This window comes from Mesoplodon mirus (assembly GCF_964341445.2).
Source record: "Mesoplodon mirus genome assembly, chromosome: 8".
Taxonomy (NCBI): domain Eukaryota; kingdom Metazoa; phylum Chordata; class Mammalia; order Artiodactyla; family Ziphiidae; genus Mesoplodon; species Mesoplodon mirus.
In genome coordinates, this window is record NC_138984.1 from 91563583 (window position 1) to 91583872 (window position 20290).

The 20290-nt window shown below is 38.9% G+C and overlaps 2 protein-coding genes across 2 annotated transcripts in view; one reads left to right on the top strand and one right to left on the bottom strand.

Annotated features, from left to right (window-relative positions):
* Positions 1-6938, top strand: part of AGPS (alkylglycerone phosphate synthase) — a 141678-nt gene extending 134740 nt beyond the window's left edge. The window contains exon 20 of the mRNA XM_082630379.1: positions 3260-6938. Within this exon, the coding sequence (XP_082486505.1) occupies positions 3260-3381 (122 nt within the window). The 3' untranslated portion in view covers positions 3382-6938. The remainder of the gene's footprint in view (positions 1-3259) is intronic.
* Positions 6939-16192: 9254 nt separating this feature from the next.
* Positions 16193-18275, bottom strand: LOC309809188 (intraflagellar transport protein 70A-like). Its single transcript, XM_082630078.1, has one exon. The coding sequence runs from the start codon at positions 18262-18264 to the stop codon at positions 16264-16266; it is 2001 nt and encodes a 666-aa protein (XP_082486204.1). The 5' UTR covers positions 18265-18275; the 3' UTR covers positions 16193-16263.
* Positions 18276-20290: the final 2015 nt, after the last annotated feature.

A 20290-nucleotide genomic window follows, 5' to 3' on the forward strand; every position in this document is an offset into this window, starting at 1 on the left:
TCCGCAACGGGAGAGGCCGCCGCAGTGAGAGGCCCGCGTACCGCAAAAAAAAAAAAAGAAAAAAAAGAAAAAAAAAAGTGAACACCACTTTTAATTTAAGCAGACAAAGAATTTCCTCCATTAGTTTTCTGTATTTGGCTGGCCTATGATTTTTGTACCTTTAAAAATACATCTAAGACTCTTAAATACCTGGCTTAAGTATTTTGAGCATTGAATATGTAGAAAAAATGAGAATTATGGAATACGGGGTCTCTTTCTTATTTTCAGAAATGGTGGATTTGGCTTTTTGTAGCTCTAGTGTTGGCTCTCAAGCTAGGTTTACACTTCTAGAGGATCAGAAGTCACAGGAGTGTAGTTGAGTCAGTAGTCATGAATATCCCACATCAGATAATCCAAGTCTGGAAAGAGGAATAAGCTTCATGTGGTATGAAGGTACACATGACTTTTCATGGATAACTATACATACAAGGAATGTTGAAGTAGTCTTTGGCCACCTGTTATTTGCTGTTTTCATTCATCCCTTCTCCCCTTTAGTATGGCATGCTTCCTTTTCTGAAAATGAGTCTACAGATATGTAAGCAGCTACTATATAGTTGTGCACACACATGTGTTACACATGTCCAGATCAGTATAATCTAATTTCTAAAATGCCTAGCAGTGCAAATAAAGATTGTACAAATGGCATTATTATTGTTGTTGTTTAACTCTAGAATAAAAGTCTTCTACTTTGAAGTATGATCCCATCTTTGGGATTAGGGCCTTTGATGTTTCATTGTTGTTTTTTTAATTTATCAATTCATCTGAGGCAGCCAGAGAAGGTTCTCTAGAATTTTATGAAGACTATTTCCTATAATCTTGTATTATAAACGCTCATTAAGCATTTTTACTTAAACTCTCTTTTCTCTGTGTACATTTATCCTGTAATGTAGTTGACTTAAATTGTTAAGCAAATCCAAAAAGATTTCTAGTCCCTTTAATTGCATAAACTGTGATTTCTGACCTCAGTTCAAATTCTGTTATCACTAACAGAAGAAGCTTACAGACCTCTGCCATCAGGCCATCAAGGGGTTAAATTATTTTATCAGATATGTTTTTGAGGGGCCACAGCTATGCTGCCTGTACTGCCTTTTATTTTTTTAACTTTCTAGTTCACTAATCAAATGTATGTTAGATTGATTATTGTAAAAGTATAAACCATAGAAAATTTGACAAGATAGATGTGTAAATTATCCTTCTGACAGAACTAATGATGCACTTCAAGCACCTTCTGTTTTCCAGCGCTTGGTGAGCGACTTCATTAAATATGCAGTGGCTGTTGGGTGGCTTCTCAGAGGATGGTTCAGCTCCTTGTGGAATTGGATTATTACTAGAGGTGTAAAACCAGGCAGAGGAGCTAGCTGTTGGGCATCCTGCTGAGGTTCTAATGTGCTCCATCTTGTCGGAGCAGTTGTTTGCAGTCTTTTCAGGACAATTACATCCATAACCACAGGACACATTCAGTGAAACTATATTACAGATAACAGTGGAGACTGGCATTGACTGCTTTTCATCCCACTCTCTTGAGTTGCCTCAGTGTCGGTAGCTTATAATAATGCCACTTCTACCATTCACAGAGTAGTTTTTTTTTTCTTTTAATACCTTGGAGCAAATCTGGAAATAACTGATTTGTAACTTTTTCTTAGTGCAAAAATCGTAGGATATTTGGAGTGAAAAGATTCTGTAGCTTCTAATCCCTTTGCATATGAGAAAACTAAGGCTGAGTCATTGTGGTGAGTTGTCCCTTAGGGAGATAGTAGGAGGACCCGGTAGAACATCTTTTAGGTGGTAGAGATTGCATGAATAGCAGTTTGTACTGTTTGGCTTCTGGTTTTAGAGCTCTTTTAAACAGAATTTTTATTTTGAATTTAAGATTTCTTTTTCCTTCTGTAGAGCATTTTTCCTCATCTTAATACCAGCAATGCTTTTTTATTTCTAGAAGCCAAGCAGAAATATTTTGCTTTCTGAGAATGTCATGCTATTTATTATTTTAACGACAACTGGTGGTTTCCTGGAGTACTGGACACAAAAGACGGTTTGAGTTGAGCTTAAAATGGTATTTAAGTTTTCCAAAAGGCAGATGCTGTGGTGGATCACTGAAGCCTGATAAATGAGAGTGCATTTTAGAATGACAGGCTGAATACTTTAATGAAAGAAGGCTTCCCATTTTAGTTGGCCAATTAAATCGCTGCTGATGACTTTGGATCATTAATGAACATTTGTGGAAAATGACCATTTGAATTCAATTATTACAATAATACATTTGAAAAATACTAACTACAAATAATCCTACCCGTAAATAAGATTTATCCATTTTCCCATAGATAAATCAGCATCCTGCTTTGCTTTTTAATGCCAAAGTAAATTGACATTTCAGAATTCTTTTATAGATTAAGTACATATCCTTTCTTATAAAAGTTCTGCTTAGAAAAGGTTACATTTTCGTTGAATGCCTTTTTAAATATAATTTATGCTGCTAACGATTATATTCATTATTCTCAGAATAAATTAGCAAGACTTAGAAACAAAGAAGGGGAACATGATACAGTGTATAAAAGCAGATAATTAAATTTAAGATGGTTTGGGTATTTGATTTATTTAGTGCCTAAAAAAACTCTAATTCTGGAAAAATAATAGGAAGAAAATAACAATTATTTGAACAGGCAAATTTATTTTAAAGTCATATGAAAAGAAAATGCAAATGGAAAGCTCATAACCAGATTTTTTTCTTAAGCCCAAAGTTCAGATATTCTCAATTTTTTAAAAGCTTTTGTTCTCAAAATATTTTATGGATATATAGCTTGTCAGTTTTTGCTGTAGTACACCCAGCAAATTCATCTGGATATGTTTTCTTTAGTTAACTTTATTTTCTCTGAAACTTTGGCATGTTCTGGTAAAGACAGGAGGTGGGTTCTTTTGAAATGCATGTTTTTCTCATTTTGTTATTTGTAAAATGGGCCATAATCTCAGTGCAGGCTCCCTTCATCTCCATTTTACAGTTTACAAAGAAAGGAGACACTGTGGAGCACAGGCTCCCCTGGGAGTACACTGAGCTTAATGAGCTTGATAGTCTGGTGGGCTCAATAAATCAAATACAGCAAAACATTTCTCATTTTTGAATAAAAGCATTTATCACACAGTGTTTGTTCATTCATGGTCATAAGATTGATTGGTTCCCAGCATCATAGTGTATATTGAAGCATTTTTTATTTTGTTTTTCCAGTGGGCAAGTTACGGAAGCAGTGGCTAAAGGAAAGTATCTCTGATGTCGGCTTTGGGATGCTGAAGTCTGTCAAGGAATATGTGGACCCCAATAACATCTTTGGAAACAGAAACCTTTTATAAATCCATTACTATTGTTAAGAAAAATGTCACTTTTTTTTTAAGTCTTTAACTATGGTTATACCAGTAATCAGATATATCATGGACTTTATTTCAGCTACCTTTGTTTGTTGGTTTAAAATAAGTTTGTTTCATTCTGTAGTTTGTTTTGTTTCTACATCTATGGATTGACAGATGGTATTCCTAAATCTCTCTCATTGTAGGTGTATCAGTTTACAGCCAACTGGTTGTCATTTCAAATTTCAGTCAGGCAGCACAAGGCTGCCAGTGGTTAATTTCAGAAGATGCTGCCAGCTGTTTTGTATTGATGCTTCTTCTTAGGAACAAAGCCAGATTTTGGTGTCATCTATTGTTTCTCTAGTCTCTTTTTTAAAAGGACGTTTCTGGGAAGCAGCTATCTAGGGAAGGATTCCACTGAGGAGTGATATACATGTATGTTTTTTTAAGAGTGCATTCTAGTGTGAATAGGTCATTAAGGGAGAATACCCATGAAAGAATATAGGCAACCTCTTATTTAGGATGCCTTCAGTTCTGTAAGGTGCTTGGCCTACATTTTTCTTTGAAATTAGTATACAGTTATAAAACCTTAAATCATTAGTATGCTTTATTCTGTCAGGGGACATGTTTTTGTTCTCCATGTTTCTGTTTCTACTGAGGTATGAGTTGTATTTGTATCACTGAGATAACATATTGTTATATCCTAATTCGTTCATAATATGTTTTATAAGAAAAGCTGACTTATCATTCATTGTACGTGAAGAACAGGTTTACCATGAAAGGAATGTCTTTATTCAACTTACAGTTCTAATGTTTCTCATTTCACATTCTTGTTGCTGAGATGCAGAAGAAGCTACAACAGGAGCAGAAGAGGGAAGACTTCTTACACTGAATGTCTCCAGTTCAAAGAACTGTTTCGGCTAAAGAAACACAGTCATCATTCAGCTACTGAATTTGAAAACCTCAACAGTTTCAATGACAAAAAACCTTTTTTAAAAAAATTAACCCAAACAACATGATAAATTTCCATATAAAAGTAAAGTTTCAATTTAGTTTTTAATAATGGTTTAATGTCTTTTTTGAATTACTGGTTTAACCTAAATTAAAAAAAATAATGTATTAATATACATACCATAATCAAAAGTTTGAAATATCATATTTCTTAAACAATAGGGAGAACGTTAACCACATTTAGCAAACATTTTTACATTCAAACCTGGATATTAAAATAAATGAAATGATTACTTTGAGTCACTGTCTGTCAAGGTTCATGATTCACATTTTGAGACAGATTCTTTTCTTAATGCAATACCTAACTTTTGATAATTTTTTTAGAATTAATATTTGATCAGCTAATATGAGTCAAAATGCAGACTATCCTTTAGAAGGACACACTGTCTATGTAGCAACAGCTCCAAAGTATTTTTGGGCAGTTTGATACCTTTTATATCTGAAGTAGCCTTAACCAGAAAATCTAAAATTGATTCACAAAATGATATTTTTAAGACTTCAAAATGATGAATAATTTTTAACAAATAAAATTGGCCTCAAACTAATAAACTTAAAATCTGTAAGCAAATCAAAATGAAACATTAGTTTAACGACAAAAACTAAATATTTATTTATTAGAAGCTGCCTCTCTTCATTGGTGATTTATTTTTAATTATAAAATTTCCAGCAGATCTTTACTTCAAGCCCTTGATATTTGAAATAGTTGGATACTTGATGAGGAAATTACACTTCTAGAATTATAAAAATCTCAGCTTTATGAAATGCATCTATTCATGAAAGTAATTTCTCTAATTGGTGATCAAAATGTAAAATTTAATACGATACTAATATCTCACTGGAGTGTATACATGTTTCTGAGTAATTTTTTAAAAATAAAACTGACAGATTCATAAGCAGATCCATTCCTTTGCACGTGATTGTTATAACATTCTTTCCTAGGGAGTTCAGTTTTCAATAACCTCAGAATTAGGAAATGTAACACCTGAAATTGTTCACTATTCTACATGAACCTTATAGAAATTAGTGATTTATGCGTTTGTTTTCTTCCATGCATGCATGCCTCTCCAACCTTGATTTTGTAGTGAGGACTACATTTTGTACTTAGAATCATTTCTACAGGGATCATTTTGAAACACATAAACACTCATCAGTACTGTTTCACTCTGATTTAGTAAATCAGAAAGGCTTTCCCTGCTTCCACGCACCCACCTCTGAGAGGTGCCTCAGCTGCATAACTGCATAACACCAATTTGTCTTTCTTAAATTAGTCATATTTCTAATATTTTATTTGATGATGTCACATTTGGGTTGACATTTTAGTGGGAATGGGAACTTGCTGCTAGTGAGAAATGGCATTGAATACTAGAGTCAGTATGAACAGGCTTTATTGACCCCTAGAGAAACAGCTGCCTTAATGTTTGGTGCACTTTACAGTATATAAGTGAGTTTATTAGTGTTATGCTAAGTAACATGAGCTTTTTTAGTTTAGTAAGAATTGCAGAAGCCACATGTTTATTGTACCCAGCATTTTACCACAAAGAAAGAGGATTAAATTCTTTCCTCTCTTGAGGAATTGGGAGTTTTCTTCCTAAATGCTTACATACTATAGTACTCTTACTTAAAAGCTGTTTATGAAGCTGGAAGCATTCTAGTATACATAGCTGTGTTGATGTATTTTGGAAAACAAAAACTCAGTGAAGGATGAACTTCCATCAGTGTGTGTATTAAACCAGATACAGATGGTTGCAAGAAAACCTCTTTTTCAGAATATTCTCTTAGTAACTGCTGAGTCCTAGCTTGCAGTTTTGAAAATGACTTTTGCATGTTGGCTTCAGAGGTTTTCCATTGTCATATTCTTTTATAGCTGCAACTTCTTAACTATAGCTGCTCAGAGAAGTCCTGTGGTCCCAAGCTGAAGTCTGTAACCTTGGCTGTTCAAATGGGCTGAGTTTGGTTGAACATCTATTCTATGTAAACGTAGAATGCAAACATTTATTATGCATTGATGCACAAACTGCACATGCTGGTGCTTGAAGCAGCCAAGGTGGAATTCTGTGGAAAGCATATCTACATTTTAAGAAGCACTGAGACAGGAGTTAAGGACATCTTTAATAGCTTTTTGTTACCACTTAATCTTTGGTGATTTCGATTTTAATTAGGGTTTAGCTCGTGGTGGGAGAAAAGCCGAAAATAACAAGTGCCAGGATAGGATTGAAGAATCCAGAATCACCTTTGGCTTTATGAAAGCTTACCTTTGCCCAAGGCTTCACGTTCCCAAATGAGCCACCTGTCAATATATACATTTAATCCTCATTAATTTCATATAGTACATTGATGTGGAAATCCAGAAGGTGTAAAAGATTGTTTTAAACTATTGAAATACAGTGTGTAACATGAAGGATGTAAGTTACTCAGCTTTCTGCTCCCTAAAGCAAACAGTGTTTGTCTTAGTGTGAAATTTAACTGTAAAAACTACCTGTAATGTCAACAGATTATAGAAACTTATATTATTAATAAAATGGACCTGGGTTTAAGAGATTTTTTTCTTCAGACGGGGTGTGAAGCTGTTCATTCTTCTGTTTGCGTCTGGGTTTGTCTTTCGATTTTAGTTTTTCATCTTCATATTTCCTCTGATTTGAAAACAAAATTAATTTTTATAATTTTATTGATGAAGCATGATCAAGTGCAACCTAAATATAACTAAATCCTTTTGGATTTATAGATGAATATATTGTTAGCTAGGTTTTATTACTCTCTAATTATTTTAAATCAATGTTATATTCCTAGGAGGTGTTTAGTCTCCTGTGAACCTGAAGCATTCCCATTTGAACCTTGGAAGATCCTCAAAGAATGAGCGCTCTTGTGCTCTCCTAACCACAAGAATTCCTTAACAAACGTGAGTAAGGACCACTGAAGCCAAAGAACCATCACAGAATTAAGTAACTTTAGTTCTGTGAACATGAAAAGGTTTCTTTTTTGGTTCCCAAAGGAGATTATTTTGTACTTTTTTTTTCCCCACAACAAAAATAACACATTACATATCATTAAGAGCATTTTTCAAAGACTCTGAACTTCCAAATCAGCAAGAGAGAGAGAGAGAGAAGGAAAAAAAATATTTTAGTGTGGATTTCTAAGCAGCATATATACATGTTTTTAAGGCATCTTATTGTTGGCAGTGTTTTTCGTAAGCACCCTATGAAACGTTGTTTAACCCCTAAAGCAGTCTTGTTCACATATCCAAAAAGGACATGAAACGCTTGTGCTGGTGTAAAGTTTCTCTAAATAATTATTTTTTGAGCTATTTAAAGCTCACAGTGCCTTGTTGGGATTTTTTTTTCCATGAAATAGCCATTATTTAAAATGAGTGGGAGAGGATAAGTCTTTAAGGCCAGAGCTTGTGTAGCAGTTCAAGGCTATTCCTCTTCAGGAACACGTCAGGAATGAAGTAGTTGTGTGTGGAAACACAGAAGATCCTTTCCACAGTGTTGGTTTCAATCTCCTATTCTAGCATATTTAACTAATGGTGTGGTGGACCTGTATTCTCACATACACCTATTCAGTCAGTGGGATTTACATGTACTTTCTTTCTTGCATTTTCATTCCTTCTGTCCCAGCTTAGTAGCCCTAAGGTGTGGCTTGGTGGATGTGGCATACTTAGTCCTGGAGACACCCACTACCTGTTTTGGGTGTTCGCTCACACAGCTCCCTGAGGAGGAGAGCCTGGAGGAGGGGAGGGGGGTGGGTTCCTATTCTTTATGTTGGGTGTCAGTCCTTTTTGTGTGTGATGGTGCCTTCAGAATAATGAATATTTCTGTTTCTGAACAATGATAAATCTGAGAAATATGTGTAGATTATATTTCTTAATTTTTGTCCTTTTTCGCTAAGCCTGTGAAATACTTTGGCTCTGATACAACTTGACTTGAATAATATCTTATCCTGAATCTTCCTCTAAGGCAGTGCATATTCCTGCCAGTACTGTAGTCATCTTTTGGGAACTACGTGTGGGTAAGCACTTGTATGTAAGCCATTATACTGCTGTAACTAAGCATACAAATAGTTCTTCTCTTTACATTAATAGTCTTAAAAGTGGATATGTAGTGGGAAGGAAAATTCTTAAGGGAGTCCAGCATAGCTTTGTCAATTCAGACTGAGCCATACTGTTTTCCAAAGGGCTCAACATATAGTCTATATAACTGTGCTTTCAGTGTATGTTTGGATCTCCTTTTACTGCTTTTCCTAGAATGTACTGTTCTATAAGCAAATGCCCATGTGTGATTTTTAAGATGTGCTGGGAAAAAAATAAAACAATACCAAAACCATTCATTGTTACGGAAATTGTTGCTTTTTTTCATGTTGATTCCATCTAATCTTTACAGTCTGTTCCCATAAGTAGCCTCTCTAGTAGTGAATGACAAGTGCACAGATACTGATTTTGTCCCTGCCTGTGGCTCCCACACTGGAGGGAAGGTTGTAGTTGTCTGGGCTCTGAAATAACTGAAGATTGGACCTGTCGAACACAGTCTTACTTGATACATTTAAATAATAACTTGCCATACTAAGAGTTCAGCTCTTATATAAGTTAGTTATAGTTAGTTAAAGAAAGCAGTTTTCTGCCAGGCTCATATAAGGCTCAGACTGAATGAACCTTAGAAATCATCTCATCTTTTTCCCAAACACAAGTGGTATCTGACCTCCCTACCCCTCAGACCACAAATAGATCACCAGTTTTTGTGAACATGTGCTGTGACCACATGGGAATTTACTGCTTTTCCAGCAGGCCTTTTCCCAGTTTCTGAAATCTTCCGGTATTAAGAGGTTTTTACTTATAAGACTGAAATCTGTCTCCCTCTTCTATCCATTACCGTAACGTCTGTCTTGTGTAGTCATGAAGAATTGCCCAGCTGCTCTGTTGAAGGGCAGCTCTGCAGGCATCTAAAGACAGCTCACGTTCCCCCAGACCTTCTTCAGTCAGCTGTGGCTCCTGTCTATTCTAGACCCTTCGTCATCCTGATCTCTCTCCATATGTGCCCTTTTCATGTTCTTAAAATGGGGTGTCGAGTTCTGAATGTTCCAGAATAGGACCAATGATTCCCTTATTCCTTATTCCAGTATTCTTTAGTCAGTCTTGCATTTTTGGTGGACGGTGGACATTGCACTCTCATCTCACACTGAACTTGAATTTAACAGTTTGTCTTTTCTGCATGTGCCATTTTGGCCGCATCTCCATGGAGGCTGATTTTTTATTTTATATTCATTTTTATTGGAGTATAGTTGGTTTACAATGTTGTATTAGTTTCTGTTGTACAGCAGGGTGAATCAGTTATACGTATACATATATCCCCTGTTTTTTAGATTTCCTTCCCATTTAGGTCACCACAGAGCATTGAGTAGAGTTCCCTGTGCTAAACAGTAGGTTCTCTCATTAGTTATCTATTTTATACATAGTAGGTATATATGTCAATCCCAGTCTCCCAATTCATCCCACCCCCGGCTTCCCCCCTCGCCTCGGTATTCATAAATTTGTTCTCTACATCTGTGTCTCTATTTCTGCTTTGCAAATAAGTTCATCTGTACCATTTTTCTAGATTCCACATATAAGCGATATTATTCGATATTTGTTTTTCTCTTTTTTACTTCACTGTATGACAGTTTCTGGGTCTATCAACGTCTCTGCAAATGGCACTGTTTTGTTGCTTTTTATGGCTGAGTAATATTCCATTGTATGTATGTACCACATCTTTATCCATTCCTCTGTGGATGGACATTTAGGTTGCTTCCATGTCCTGGCTATTATAAATAGTCCTGCAATGAACATTGGGTTGCATGTATCTTTTTGAATTACGGTTTTCTCTGGGTATATGCCCAGGAGTGGGATTGCTGGGTCATACGGTAGTTCTGTTTTTAGTTTTTTAAGGGACCTCCATACTGTTCTCCATACTGGCTGTACCAATTTACATTCCCACCAGCAGTGCAAGAGGATTCCCTTTTCTCCACACCCGCCCCAGCATTTGTTGTTTGTAGATTTTTTCATGATGGCCATTCTGACCAGTGTGAGGTGATACCTCATTGTAGTTTTGATTTGCATTTCTCTGATAATTAGTGATGTTGAGCATCTTTTCATGTGTTTTTTTGCCATCTGTAGGTCTTCTTTGGAGAAATGTCTATTTAGATCCTCCCCCCCATTTTTTGATTGGGTCATTTGTTTTTTTGATATTGAGCTGCATGAGCTGTTTGTGTATTTTGGAGATTAATCCCTGAGGCTGATTTTTTTAAAGCCTCATTACTTATATTTATTCTTACTAAAATTTGTATCTTACTGTATTTAGTTCCAGATTTTCAAAATTTTAGAATCTTGACTCTTACCCAGAGTATTTTTTGTCCCATCCAGCTTTGGGACATCAATAGAATTGAGACATGTACTGTCTGGATTCTCAACCAAGTAATGGCAGGCACCTGCAACACACAACAAGGGCCTGCCCAATAACACATCCAGGAAAGAGCATTCAGGGTTCAGCTAGCGCACATTTCCACTTGACATGCTCGTGTTCACCTCATATTTTTACATTTTGTCAACAAATAGGCCTTTTTTCAATGAATCAATGTTTATGCCAGACAAACATTAAACATGCAAATGACGTCTACTTGGATTTAACATCGCCAGCTGCCAGACTGAAATCCTTTGCTAAAGCTTGCTGCTCCAATTTCCTGTGCTACCCTATCAGAAAAACAAATGAAGTCTTTATAACTGCCATCACATTTACTTTTGCCTGTGTTTGCCTTCAGGGGCATGTCTCTTTCTTTTTCAATATACTCGTAAACTCATCGTGTGCTGCATTTTCTGATGTGATCTGTTGATGGGCGTAGTATTGACTGATGGACAACCTGTAGATCCATTCCTGCATAGTTCTGTCACCTCCTTTGTACCTCATTGTGTCCACATTAGATCTGGAAAGATAATTTTTTAAAATGACTGAAATTTGTCACTGTAAAGCTGTAAAATAACTTAGGAGAAGGTGGAGTTCTGAGTCTAAGAACACAGTGAAAAGGGTTCTATTCTGGAAATTTTGCAGACGCTCCATTTTTCTCTACCAAACTACTAGTCACTTTTCCTATTTGGGCCTAATATCTTTTGTAAAATGAAAAACTCTGAGGTCCCTTCTAAGTCAGTCTCAGTGATTCTGATGAGTCTCTGTATTTTTGTCAAACACTACCCTAGAATTGATTATTGCATTAATAATTTATTTTCTAATTTAACTGTTATTAGCCAGACACTGCTGGGCACTTAACCCTAGACAAGAGGTTCTGATTGTTATCACAACAACTCTGTGAAATGTATGGTATCGTCCCCTTTTTTCCGGTGAAATAACTGAGATTTAGCGACGTTGAATAACACACACTGTTAGTAGCTGGGAAGTGGCATTGCCAGGAGATGGTGCCAGGTCTGACAAAATCCAGCCTCTGTGCTGGCTGCTTCACTGCTCTAGGCTGCTTGTGCTAGGTAGTAAGTCTGATGTATACAGAATTTCTGCTTTTTAAAGTAGATTGTTAGTCATTGCCCTCTACAGAAGGGCACAAGTACAGAGGGGAAACAGCTGTCTTCATGACTACATGCCATAGAAATACCAGGAAGCCTTTTGTCCCAGATGCTGTCATGCTCTGTAAATGCGTAATCCCTGCATTGATGCCTTTATAGATTTAATATGAAACTCATGAAAGGAAGCGCTGTGTTTGATGGACTTAATAAATTTGCATTTTTATAACTTTAATATTGTATTCCTTTGAGCTGTACTTAAAAATGTAAGAGTAACCTGTTACTATAAGTTATACATATTCCTGTAGAGAGACTAGAAATTGAAAACTATTTAAGATTAAAGAAATGTTTTATTATAATCTAAGACCAATCTAGGTTCTTCGGAAAGTCACAGTTCCTTAAAACTGCTAATTTAAGAATTAAGGTTGCTGCTGTAGGATTAGGGTACTCAAAAAGTTGCATATATTTTATAATTAGAATGAAGGTATAAGTACAGAGCTTGATGGTTACAGTCATGGTGATTATGTGGTTGGACAACCAAGAACCCAGAGTTACTGGCACATTACAAAATGTGCTATTTAACTAATACTAAGGGTATATAGCCCAATAAGTGGAAACGAAAGCCCCAAATGTCACATTAGTCCCAGTGGTAGGTCAGCAGGGGATAAGAGGCAGTTAGTGAATGGTGGATAGTGAGCTGCAAGTCACACCATTGGTAGGAAGCTGCTCAGTGTGGCAGAGAATACCCTCAGGAAAGCACAACCTCCCAGATGTTTCCAGATCACCAATAGTCATTAAAAAAAAAAAAAAAAAGACAAAGGAACATAAGACCAAAGATTGTATTTAAAAATGCTCATGTTCACCAGAAATGAAAGGTTTGTCTTTGGTGATGTTATCCTTTTAAAATCAGTTAGTGTAGATAGCCATATTCTGCTTACCCGAACAGATTTCCAGCACTGCTAACCCTCCGAATGCCAGTGTGGAAATGAGCCCAAGCAAGGATTATAGGGCAGAAGGGTCAGAAAGTTACTCTCTTAACACTTCCCCTCCAAGCCATTTGCCCTTTCTTTAAAAATAAATTATTTTTTTCTCATTTGCCCTTTCTTATCTCATTAGAAGCTTATTTACTTGGGCATCTACCCCATAGCCCTCAACAAACACACAAATTGTTCTAACCTCAGGCCAAACCTATCACTGACAATTCTGTTTGGATTCCACCTGAGGTGCTCCTCTGAGGTCTGAGAGGCCATACCTCTATGTTCCTATATCACCCCTTTGGGAGGGATTGTCATCTTCTGTGATTACAGCTGTCTCATTGCTCGATGATCTCTGCCATCCCCATAGTTTTCCCAGTTGTCTGCTTCTCATGAATGGGTCAGCGTTAGCCACTCTACACCTGACCTTCACAGATGACATTAGTGTCAATATCTGTGCCACAGCTGAGGGTAAATTCAAAGAGGGGCTGTCATGAGAAATATGAATCCTTTTGTAGGCATGTCATGTCACTGATCAAATGAGTCTGCTTGGTGGTTCTGCACAGAACAAGTTTTTGTTTATGTCTGAGAAAATGGAAATAACTACTTGGGTACAACAAACACATGCGTATATTCTGAACATTTGTGTGGAGATGGGTTGACTAAGGTTATGAAATAATGGATTTAATATTTGATCTTTTTAAAATACACTGTGCAGATATTATGAAGAAATCTTAAAGGAGCAAAGGCTTGAAAAATATAGGGAAATCTTTTTTTGTCAAGAAAAGTGCTTTTAGCACTGAGTACATGAAGTTCTAGGAGCAAAGAACAAAGCTTTTCATCAGAGCTTTAGGGATGAAAGCCTTCATTCAAATGGCAATGTGGAGTCATCATAAAGTCACTTGCTTATTAGTATCAATAAGCAGAGGTGAGTACTTTGAAGGTGAGTTTAAAAGAAGTATATCCTGGGGCTTCCCTGGTGGCGCAGTGGTTGAGAGCCCGCCTGCCGATGCAGGGGACATGGGTTCGTGCCCCGGTCCGGGAAGATCCCACATGCCGCGGAGCAGCTAGGCCCGTGAGCCATGGCCGCTGAGCCTGCGGGTCCGGAGCCTGTGCTCCGCAACGGGAGAGGCCACAACAGTGAGAGGCCCGCGTACTGCAAAAAAAAAAAAAAAAAAAGAAGTATATCCTGAAAATAAAGAACAATAAGAGCCTGGGGAGTTAGACCCTTCCCCAGTCTCCTCCAGGGCTCTGACGGCTGGCCAGTTTTGTAGGCTTGGTTCATGAGTCTTTGCTGTCGCCAGGCAGCAATCTGTCAATCCTGGTGGGTGCCTCTCTGGAGAGCCAGTGTAAGGAAGGGGACAAATGCCACCATGATTGACCTTTATTCCTTTACTCAGTGGTAGGAGCAGTCAGGATTTCCTGATGCGTTACTAACGAGGAAATCCCAACTGCCCAGCAGCAAAGGGTTAAAAACTTCTGAAAAGCTTTTTATATTCTGAAAAGCTAAATTACACATACATGCAAACCACAAACACACAGCACCTGGGTAAATAAAGTGTGGTTGAATAAAGGCTGGGCTATTTGCAAAAGGGAATCTGGAAAACATTTGCTTTTGGGTGGTTAACATTACTTACATTTTATGCTTTTTTTTTTTTTAAGAAAAAAAGTTTAGAGGAAATGTGCAAAAAAAAATTTTTTTTTCACATGGCTGTTAAAAAATAAGATTTCAGTTCATTTACTTTCCAAATCTTAAGGGGCTATGAAGATTGAGAGTGCACAGAGCTACTGCACAAAGAAGCAGCAACACTTTTAGTACAAAAGTTGTTAAAGAACATTTCCCAGTGATGGAATTGTGCTAAGGGATGCACTGAAGAGGTCATTAAACACTGATTGTCCTCCCAGTGTGGGCTCAAACATCAGTGGTAAATGGTATCAGCTTACATAATTAGATGAAAAGTGCTATAAATTCAAAACCATTGGACTTCATAATAAGCCACATTTTCTGATAGATCTAATAGGATTTGAGCACCCAGGAGGTCATGCTACAGAGGATTTATGCTGAGTACCTATGTGAGTCCCTGTCTGGGTACCTATGTGGCTAAGTGATTTCTCCTTGAAGGAAAGAAATCATCATCTCATCATGGCAGGGGTTCACTATCTTTCAGTAGAATGCTATTAGGTTGAACCATAAAAAAATGCTAGTTTTGTAGTTCAAACACTTCCAAAATCAGCAATTTCATATAATTAAAGCTACTTTGTTTTTCTCTAAGGTCGAGTTGGGGTTGATTTATGGAGAGAAAAGGGGTGGGGAAACAAATAGTAAAGCTCTTGTATGGTTCAGAAAATAAAAATGCCTAAGCAGAATGAGTGGGGTTTTCATTGGAAGGGTTGTGGGCATGGCCTAGCGTTATGAATCTACCAGATGAGGTTTCAGAATCGACCTTTTCATCAGTGATGGAGGTGGGAGAGAAGTTTGGTGGGGTCATGGGAATAGTTTAGATTTTTCCTTACCTGAGAGGCCACCACACAGAAACAACTCCAGCATTAACATATCCTAAATTGCAAACACAAAGGTAGGAATTAAGAAAAGAGTTCTCATGATACCTCTGCTATTCCTCATTGTTAAATGAGAGCACAGTTATGAAAAAACAGTAAATATATCTTGTTCATGTATTCAAATTATTAACAAATGGAACAAAAGAAAACCATGTAAAATTCTTGCTTTGACAATTGTTTATTGTCTCTAAACCACAGCACCATAATTTTGTTAAGGGCATAAGATCTCACAGTGACTCTTGAATGTTTGAAAAAAAGAAAAAACACCAAACATTTATAATGTATTTTGGTTACATAAAGCATTACATTTATATTGAAAAACCCTGACAAAACACCCTAAATGCTATATAATATGTATGCATTAAAATTAATATAATAATGAGGGTAGGCTGTGAGGATAGGACACACAATCCCTGAGGTTCTTATTAAGAGCCTAGAAATCCTATACCTTAACTACTGAGTTCTGGGCCTGATAGTGCCAAATCCCTGGATAACATAATCCTTGTGCAGGGGACTTTCAAAATGCACGAAGTACAAATGATAACAAAGGAGATGAAACATAGGTGCTAACAATTTCTAATAGAAATAGTGTCTCCATGCAGTTTTGAATTTTTCATAAGTCTTTCTAGGTGTCAAAGTTCTTATATTTCACTTTGTGAAGATTTTAAAAACAAAATATTAGTTATTTTTATAATTTTAAAGTTTACAAAGTTCAACATGTAATAAATCTAAAGAGGCCAATAGCTAACTACAGATAAAACAGAGTGAAAAACAGATGTAAAGCCATTATGATAAGGCCACTGTCAGATATTACTACATATTCCATCCTATAATCTCATAAATCAAAGCTTTTAATTGTCTGGATTCATAAGTGACTGTATTCTTTCCAATATGCATTCTTTCTTCTTCCAGGGGTTGTTCAATAACAGCAGGTATGTTCCTGCCATAAAGTTCACAATGTTCTAGAAACTGGACACATTCTTGAATAACACTGTCACGAAGCACAATCATGTGTTTTGACATGTTTTCTAGTAATGACAGGAAGCATCTTTTGGCATAATACCAGGTATCAGTTCCCAGTTTTTTATTATAAGGTTCCAAGCTTTTGATAACCCGAGAAATACCAAAGTCATAATTTCCTTTGGCACAATAGAGCGTCCCTATCACCAGATTCACAATGCAGAGATGGTAGATTTTCTTATCTGGGTCCTCATAGGAGAGCTGCTCTTCCTCCTTTTCAATCTTCCTCATCAACTCCTCGGCTTCTTCGTTTTGACTTGTCATAATATATGAAACACACAGGTTAGCCAGCACAATAGCACTGACATTCAGGATGTTGTCATAATGCTTCTTGACTATGGGCTCATAAAAACCTATGGCTTCTTTGTATTTGTTTTCCTGCATGAACAGAACATGAGCCACATTCAGCTTCCACACATCATGGTCATTACAGAATTCCACAGATTTGCGGAAGATCTTTTCCACCATTGGATAATTTTCAAGGTTCCAGTAGATTTTGGCCTGGGCCATCAGCACGGGAATATACTTCTCAAGGGTGTCATCATATTCATTCACTACCTTTTTGACAGTTTCATCATCTCTATTGTGTCTTGCTTCCTGCACTTGTATGGTTAGTTTCCAGAGCTGTTCAGTCAGCATCCCTGCTAGCCCATCAAGCTTAATGAAAGCCTCTTCAGGAGCTGTCTGGCAAGTGATCATGGCATCCAAGAAGTCATAGAGATAGGGTGTGAGGAACTTGTAAGTCAAATGGGCATTCTCTGCCAGGACATCTGCTGCCAGGTCAAAATACTCATATTTACAGTAGAGCAGCAACAGGTTGCCAAAGGTCTCTGGGGGAAAGGGATTCTGTTGGAGCAAAAACTGTAGCTTCTCAAACCCTTCTGTAGGCCTGGCATCCATGTTCATTAGCGCCTGGTTGTGCAGGGTCACAGGGTCTAACTCTTCCTCTGCCCTCGGAGGCATATCCGTGAGGGCTTCCTGGGCCGCCTCATAGTTTCTCAGTTGGTATTCTATGGCGGCCTTAAGGTTGAAGGCTTCCACCAGAGCAGTCTGGTGAAGGACTAAGGTGTTGCCAACACTTCGAACATCAATGCCCTCAGTGGTCATGCCCACACCCAGCTCTGGGTGCTGGCGGATGCCATGCTCAATAATGTCGGCGATATGCTTCAGCGCGGATGCATACTGCCGGCTGCTGTAATAGGCCAAAGCCAGGTTGTAGGAAAGGTCAGGCCGGTAGCCCGAAGCCTCCAAGGCAGCAGAGAACTTGGAACACGCGGCTTCATAATGTCCCTCCTTGTAGAGCAAACAGCCCAGGTTGACCTGGCCATCGAGCTCGTTCTCTCCCCCGCTGTCTTCTCCTCCTCCTTCCCCACTCAGTAGCTGCTCCACCAGGCTCCTGGCCCCGGGCAGATCGCCCTCGCTGTACTTGATCGCGGCTTGGAGACGGAGGACCCGATTGTGGTAGGCGGGGTTGTCCAGGAGGAGGAAGGCGACGCGGGTGGCCTCTGGGTACAGGCAGGCCTTGTACAGGGCCTGGGCCTGGTACAGGCGGTACTGCTCCAGCTCCGGGTGCAGCTGGCCCAGCTGCTCATAGCACTCGGCGGCCAGCGCGAACTCCTGCAGGCGGTAGTAGCAGTAGCCCAGCAGCGACAGGCCGGCGCGGCTCCTCGGGCTCCGCTGGAGCTCTCCGCCCAGCAGCTGCACGGCCTCGGCGTAGCGGGCATCCCGGATGAGCCGGTACACGACCGCGGTGAACTCCCCGTCGGGGATGGGCGCACCGCCCAGCCCCGCCATAACCTTCTCCGCCGCTGTGCGTCCCAGTTACCACGGCAACCAGCCAACCGGAAACGTAGGACTGCAAAGAATGTGGGTTTTGTGGGCTTTTTTTTTTTTTTTTGCGTGCTCCCAAAGTTACTTTGCAGCGGAACGACCAAGCTGGGGTTTAAAACAGTCACGAATATGAGTGTGCCTATTACTGGCCTGGCCTCTGAAGACTGCAGAGTGTGAGCGGCGTTAGAGGGCAGAGGAAACTCCGGGCCGTTCAGAGACGGAAAAACTCTACTTCCCGGCATGCATCGGTCCGGTGGCGCCGGCGTCGGGACGTGGTCGTGCTGCATTCTGGGAGGCGTAGTCTCTGCCGCACGGACCCACGGGTGAGGTCGCGGGGTCGCCTTCCCTTCGTATGGTAAATAAGGATTGTTGTGTCACCTCGGTCCCTGGCGCTGGGGAGGAAGGTTTATGGTCCGAAGTCCCTTCCGTTTTTGAGCCTTCTGCACTGTGCAATACATACAAATATTGTCGTTCCACGTTATTTTAGTGAAAGAAACGGGAATGGGTAAAGAGGAATGAATGTCAGCTTCGTATTCTCCCAGAATTAGAGTAGAGCTTCTGTCTTTGAGCCGCTCCGAGGGCACACTTTCTAAGAACAAAATAGTACAGCGGGACTTCCCTGGTGGCGCAGTGGTTGAGAGTCCGCCTGCCGACGCAGGGGCCACGGGTTCGTGCCCCCGGCCGGGAAGATCCCACATGCCGCGGAGCGGCTGGGCCCGGGAGCCATGGCCGCTGGGCCTGCGCGTCCGGAGCCTGTGCTCCGCAACAGGAGAGGCCACAGCAGTGAGAGGCCCGCGTACCGCAAAAAAAAAAAAAAAAAAAAAAAGTACAGCGACCAGGAGTTCTTATTCTGTCGTTTCCAGAGGTTGACAGCAGGAAAGAATGCTTTGGATTTTATCTGGTATTTGGAGAGGTTTGGCTTTAGTTCCAAGCGCCTCTGCATCTCACCCCACCGCCCTTTTCCAAAACTACAAATGTTACTGAGTTCATATTAGCATTTAAACTTGGCCCTACATACTGCCTTGATCCTCCAAATTTCACTGCGAGGTAGAAACATTGGAGAAATCCATGACCTCGTGTTTTCCAAGAAGGGTGGAGGGGAGGATGAAGCACGACCCAAAGTGTTCCTTTTTCTGTGTACTGTTACTCTTTTACCTCTCCAACCTACTTAGTCTCTGATGTGTGTGTGTGTGTGTGTGTGTGTGTGTGTGTGTGTGTGAGACATCCAGCCTGTACTTGTCGGGCTTTAATAATGTTTTTGGATATTGTTATGCTGATAAACAGTGGCTTTTCCTTCAATTAAAATAAAAAGAAAATTTTCCTACACTTTAATTTTTTTCCCCCTCAGATTCTTAGTTTGAAGATCTCTGTGGAAATTTGCTGGACTGTACAAGAAACCATTCTGGATTTTCTTTTGTTCCTTTGTCATGTATTTGGAATAGATGCTCTAGATTCCATGGTACTACCTTGGGGGCTATTTTTGTATAAATTCTTTTGAATTTAATAGTGCCCATTATGGGGCAGTGAAAAACTAGGGACTTAATTATCCTATAAAATTATATTGGATCACTAATTAGAAAAAATACCTATTGTTTAGACTGATCTGGAGACTACAGAATTTGGGGGAAATGAATACAATTTTTCAGTCAAGAATTAGAGAAGCAGACAAGATAGCAAAAGACAAAACTGGCTTATCCCAGTGAGGTAGTATGTGTGCAGTTTTCAAGATAATAAAATTAGCTGTAATTTATGAATATTTGTCATATGCAGTTCCTCCACTGGTGGCCTGAGGTGAGGGTCTTTCATAGGCCTTGCCACCACCCAGGATAAACATAGTTCAACTAAAAGCATGTCTTTGCTATATAATTAAAGACTTCAATGCAAATCCATGATCTGCCTCCTTAATAGTATTGCTACTTATAAATCTTTTCTGTATATACATTTTAGAGCCAACATCAGGCATATTTATTGCATGACACTCTCTTAGACT

Coding starts and splice junctions, on each gene's coding strand:
- LOC309809188 (XM_082630078.1), bottom strand. CDS start 18,264: ATGGCGGGGCTGGGCGGTGCGCCCATCCCCGACGGGGAGTTCACCGCG.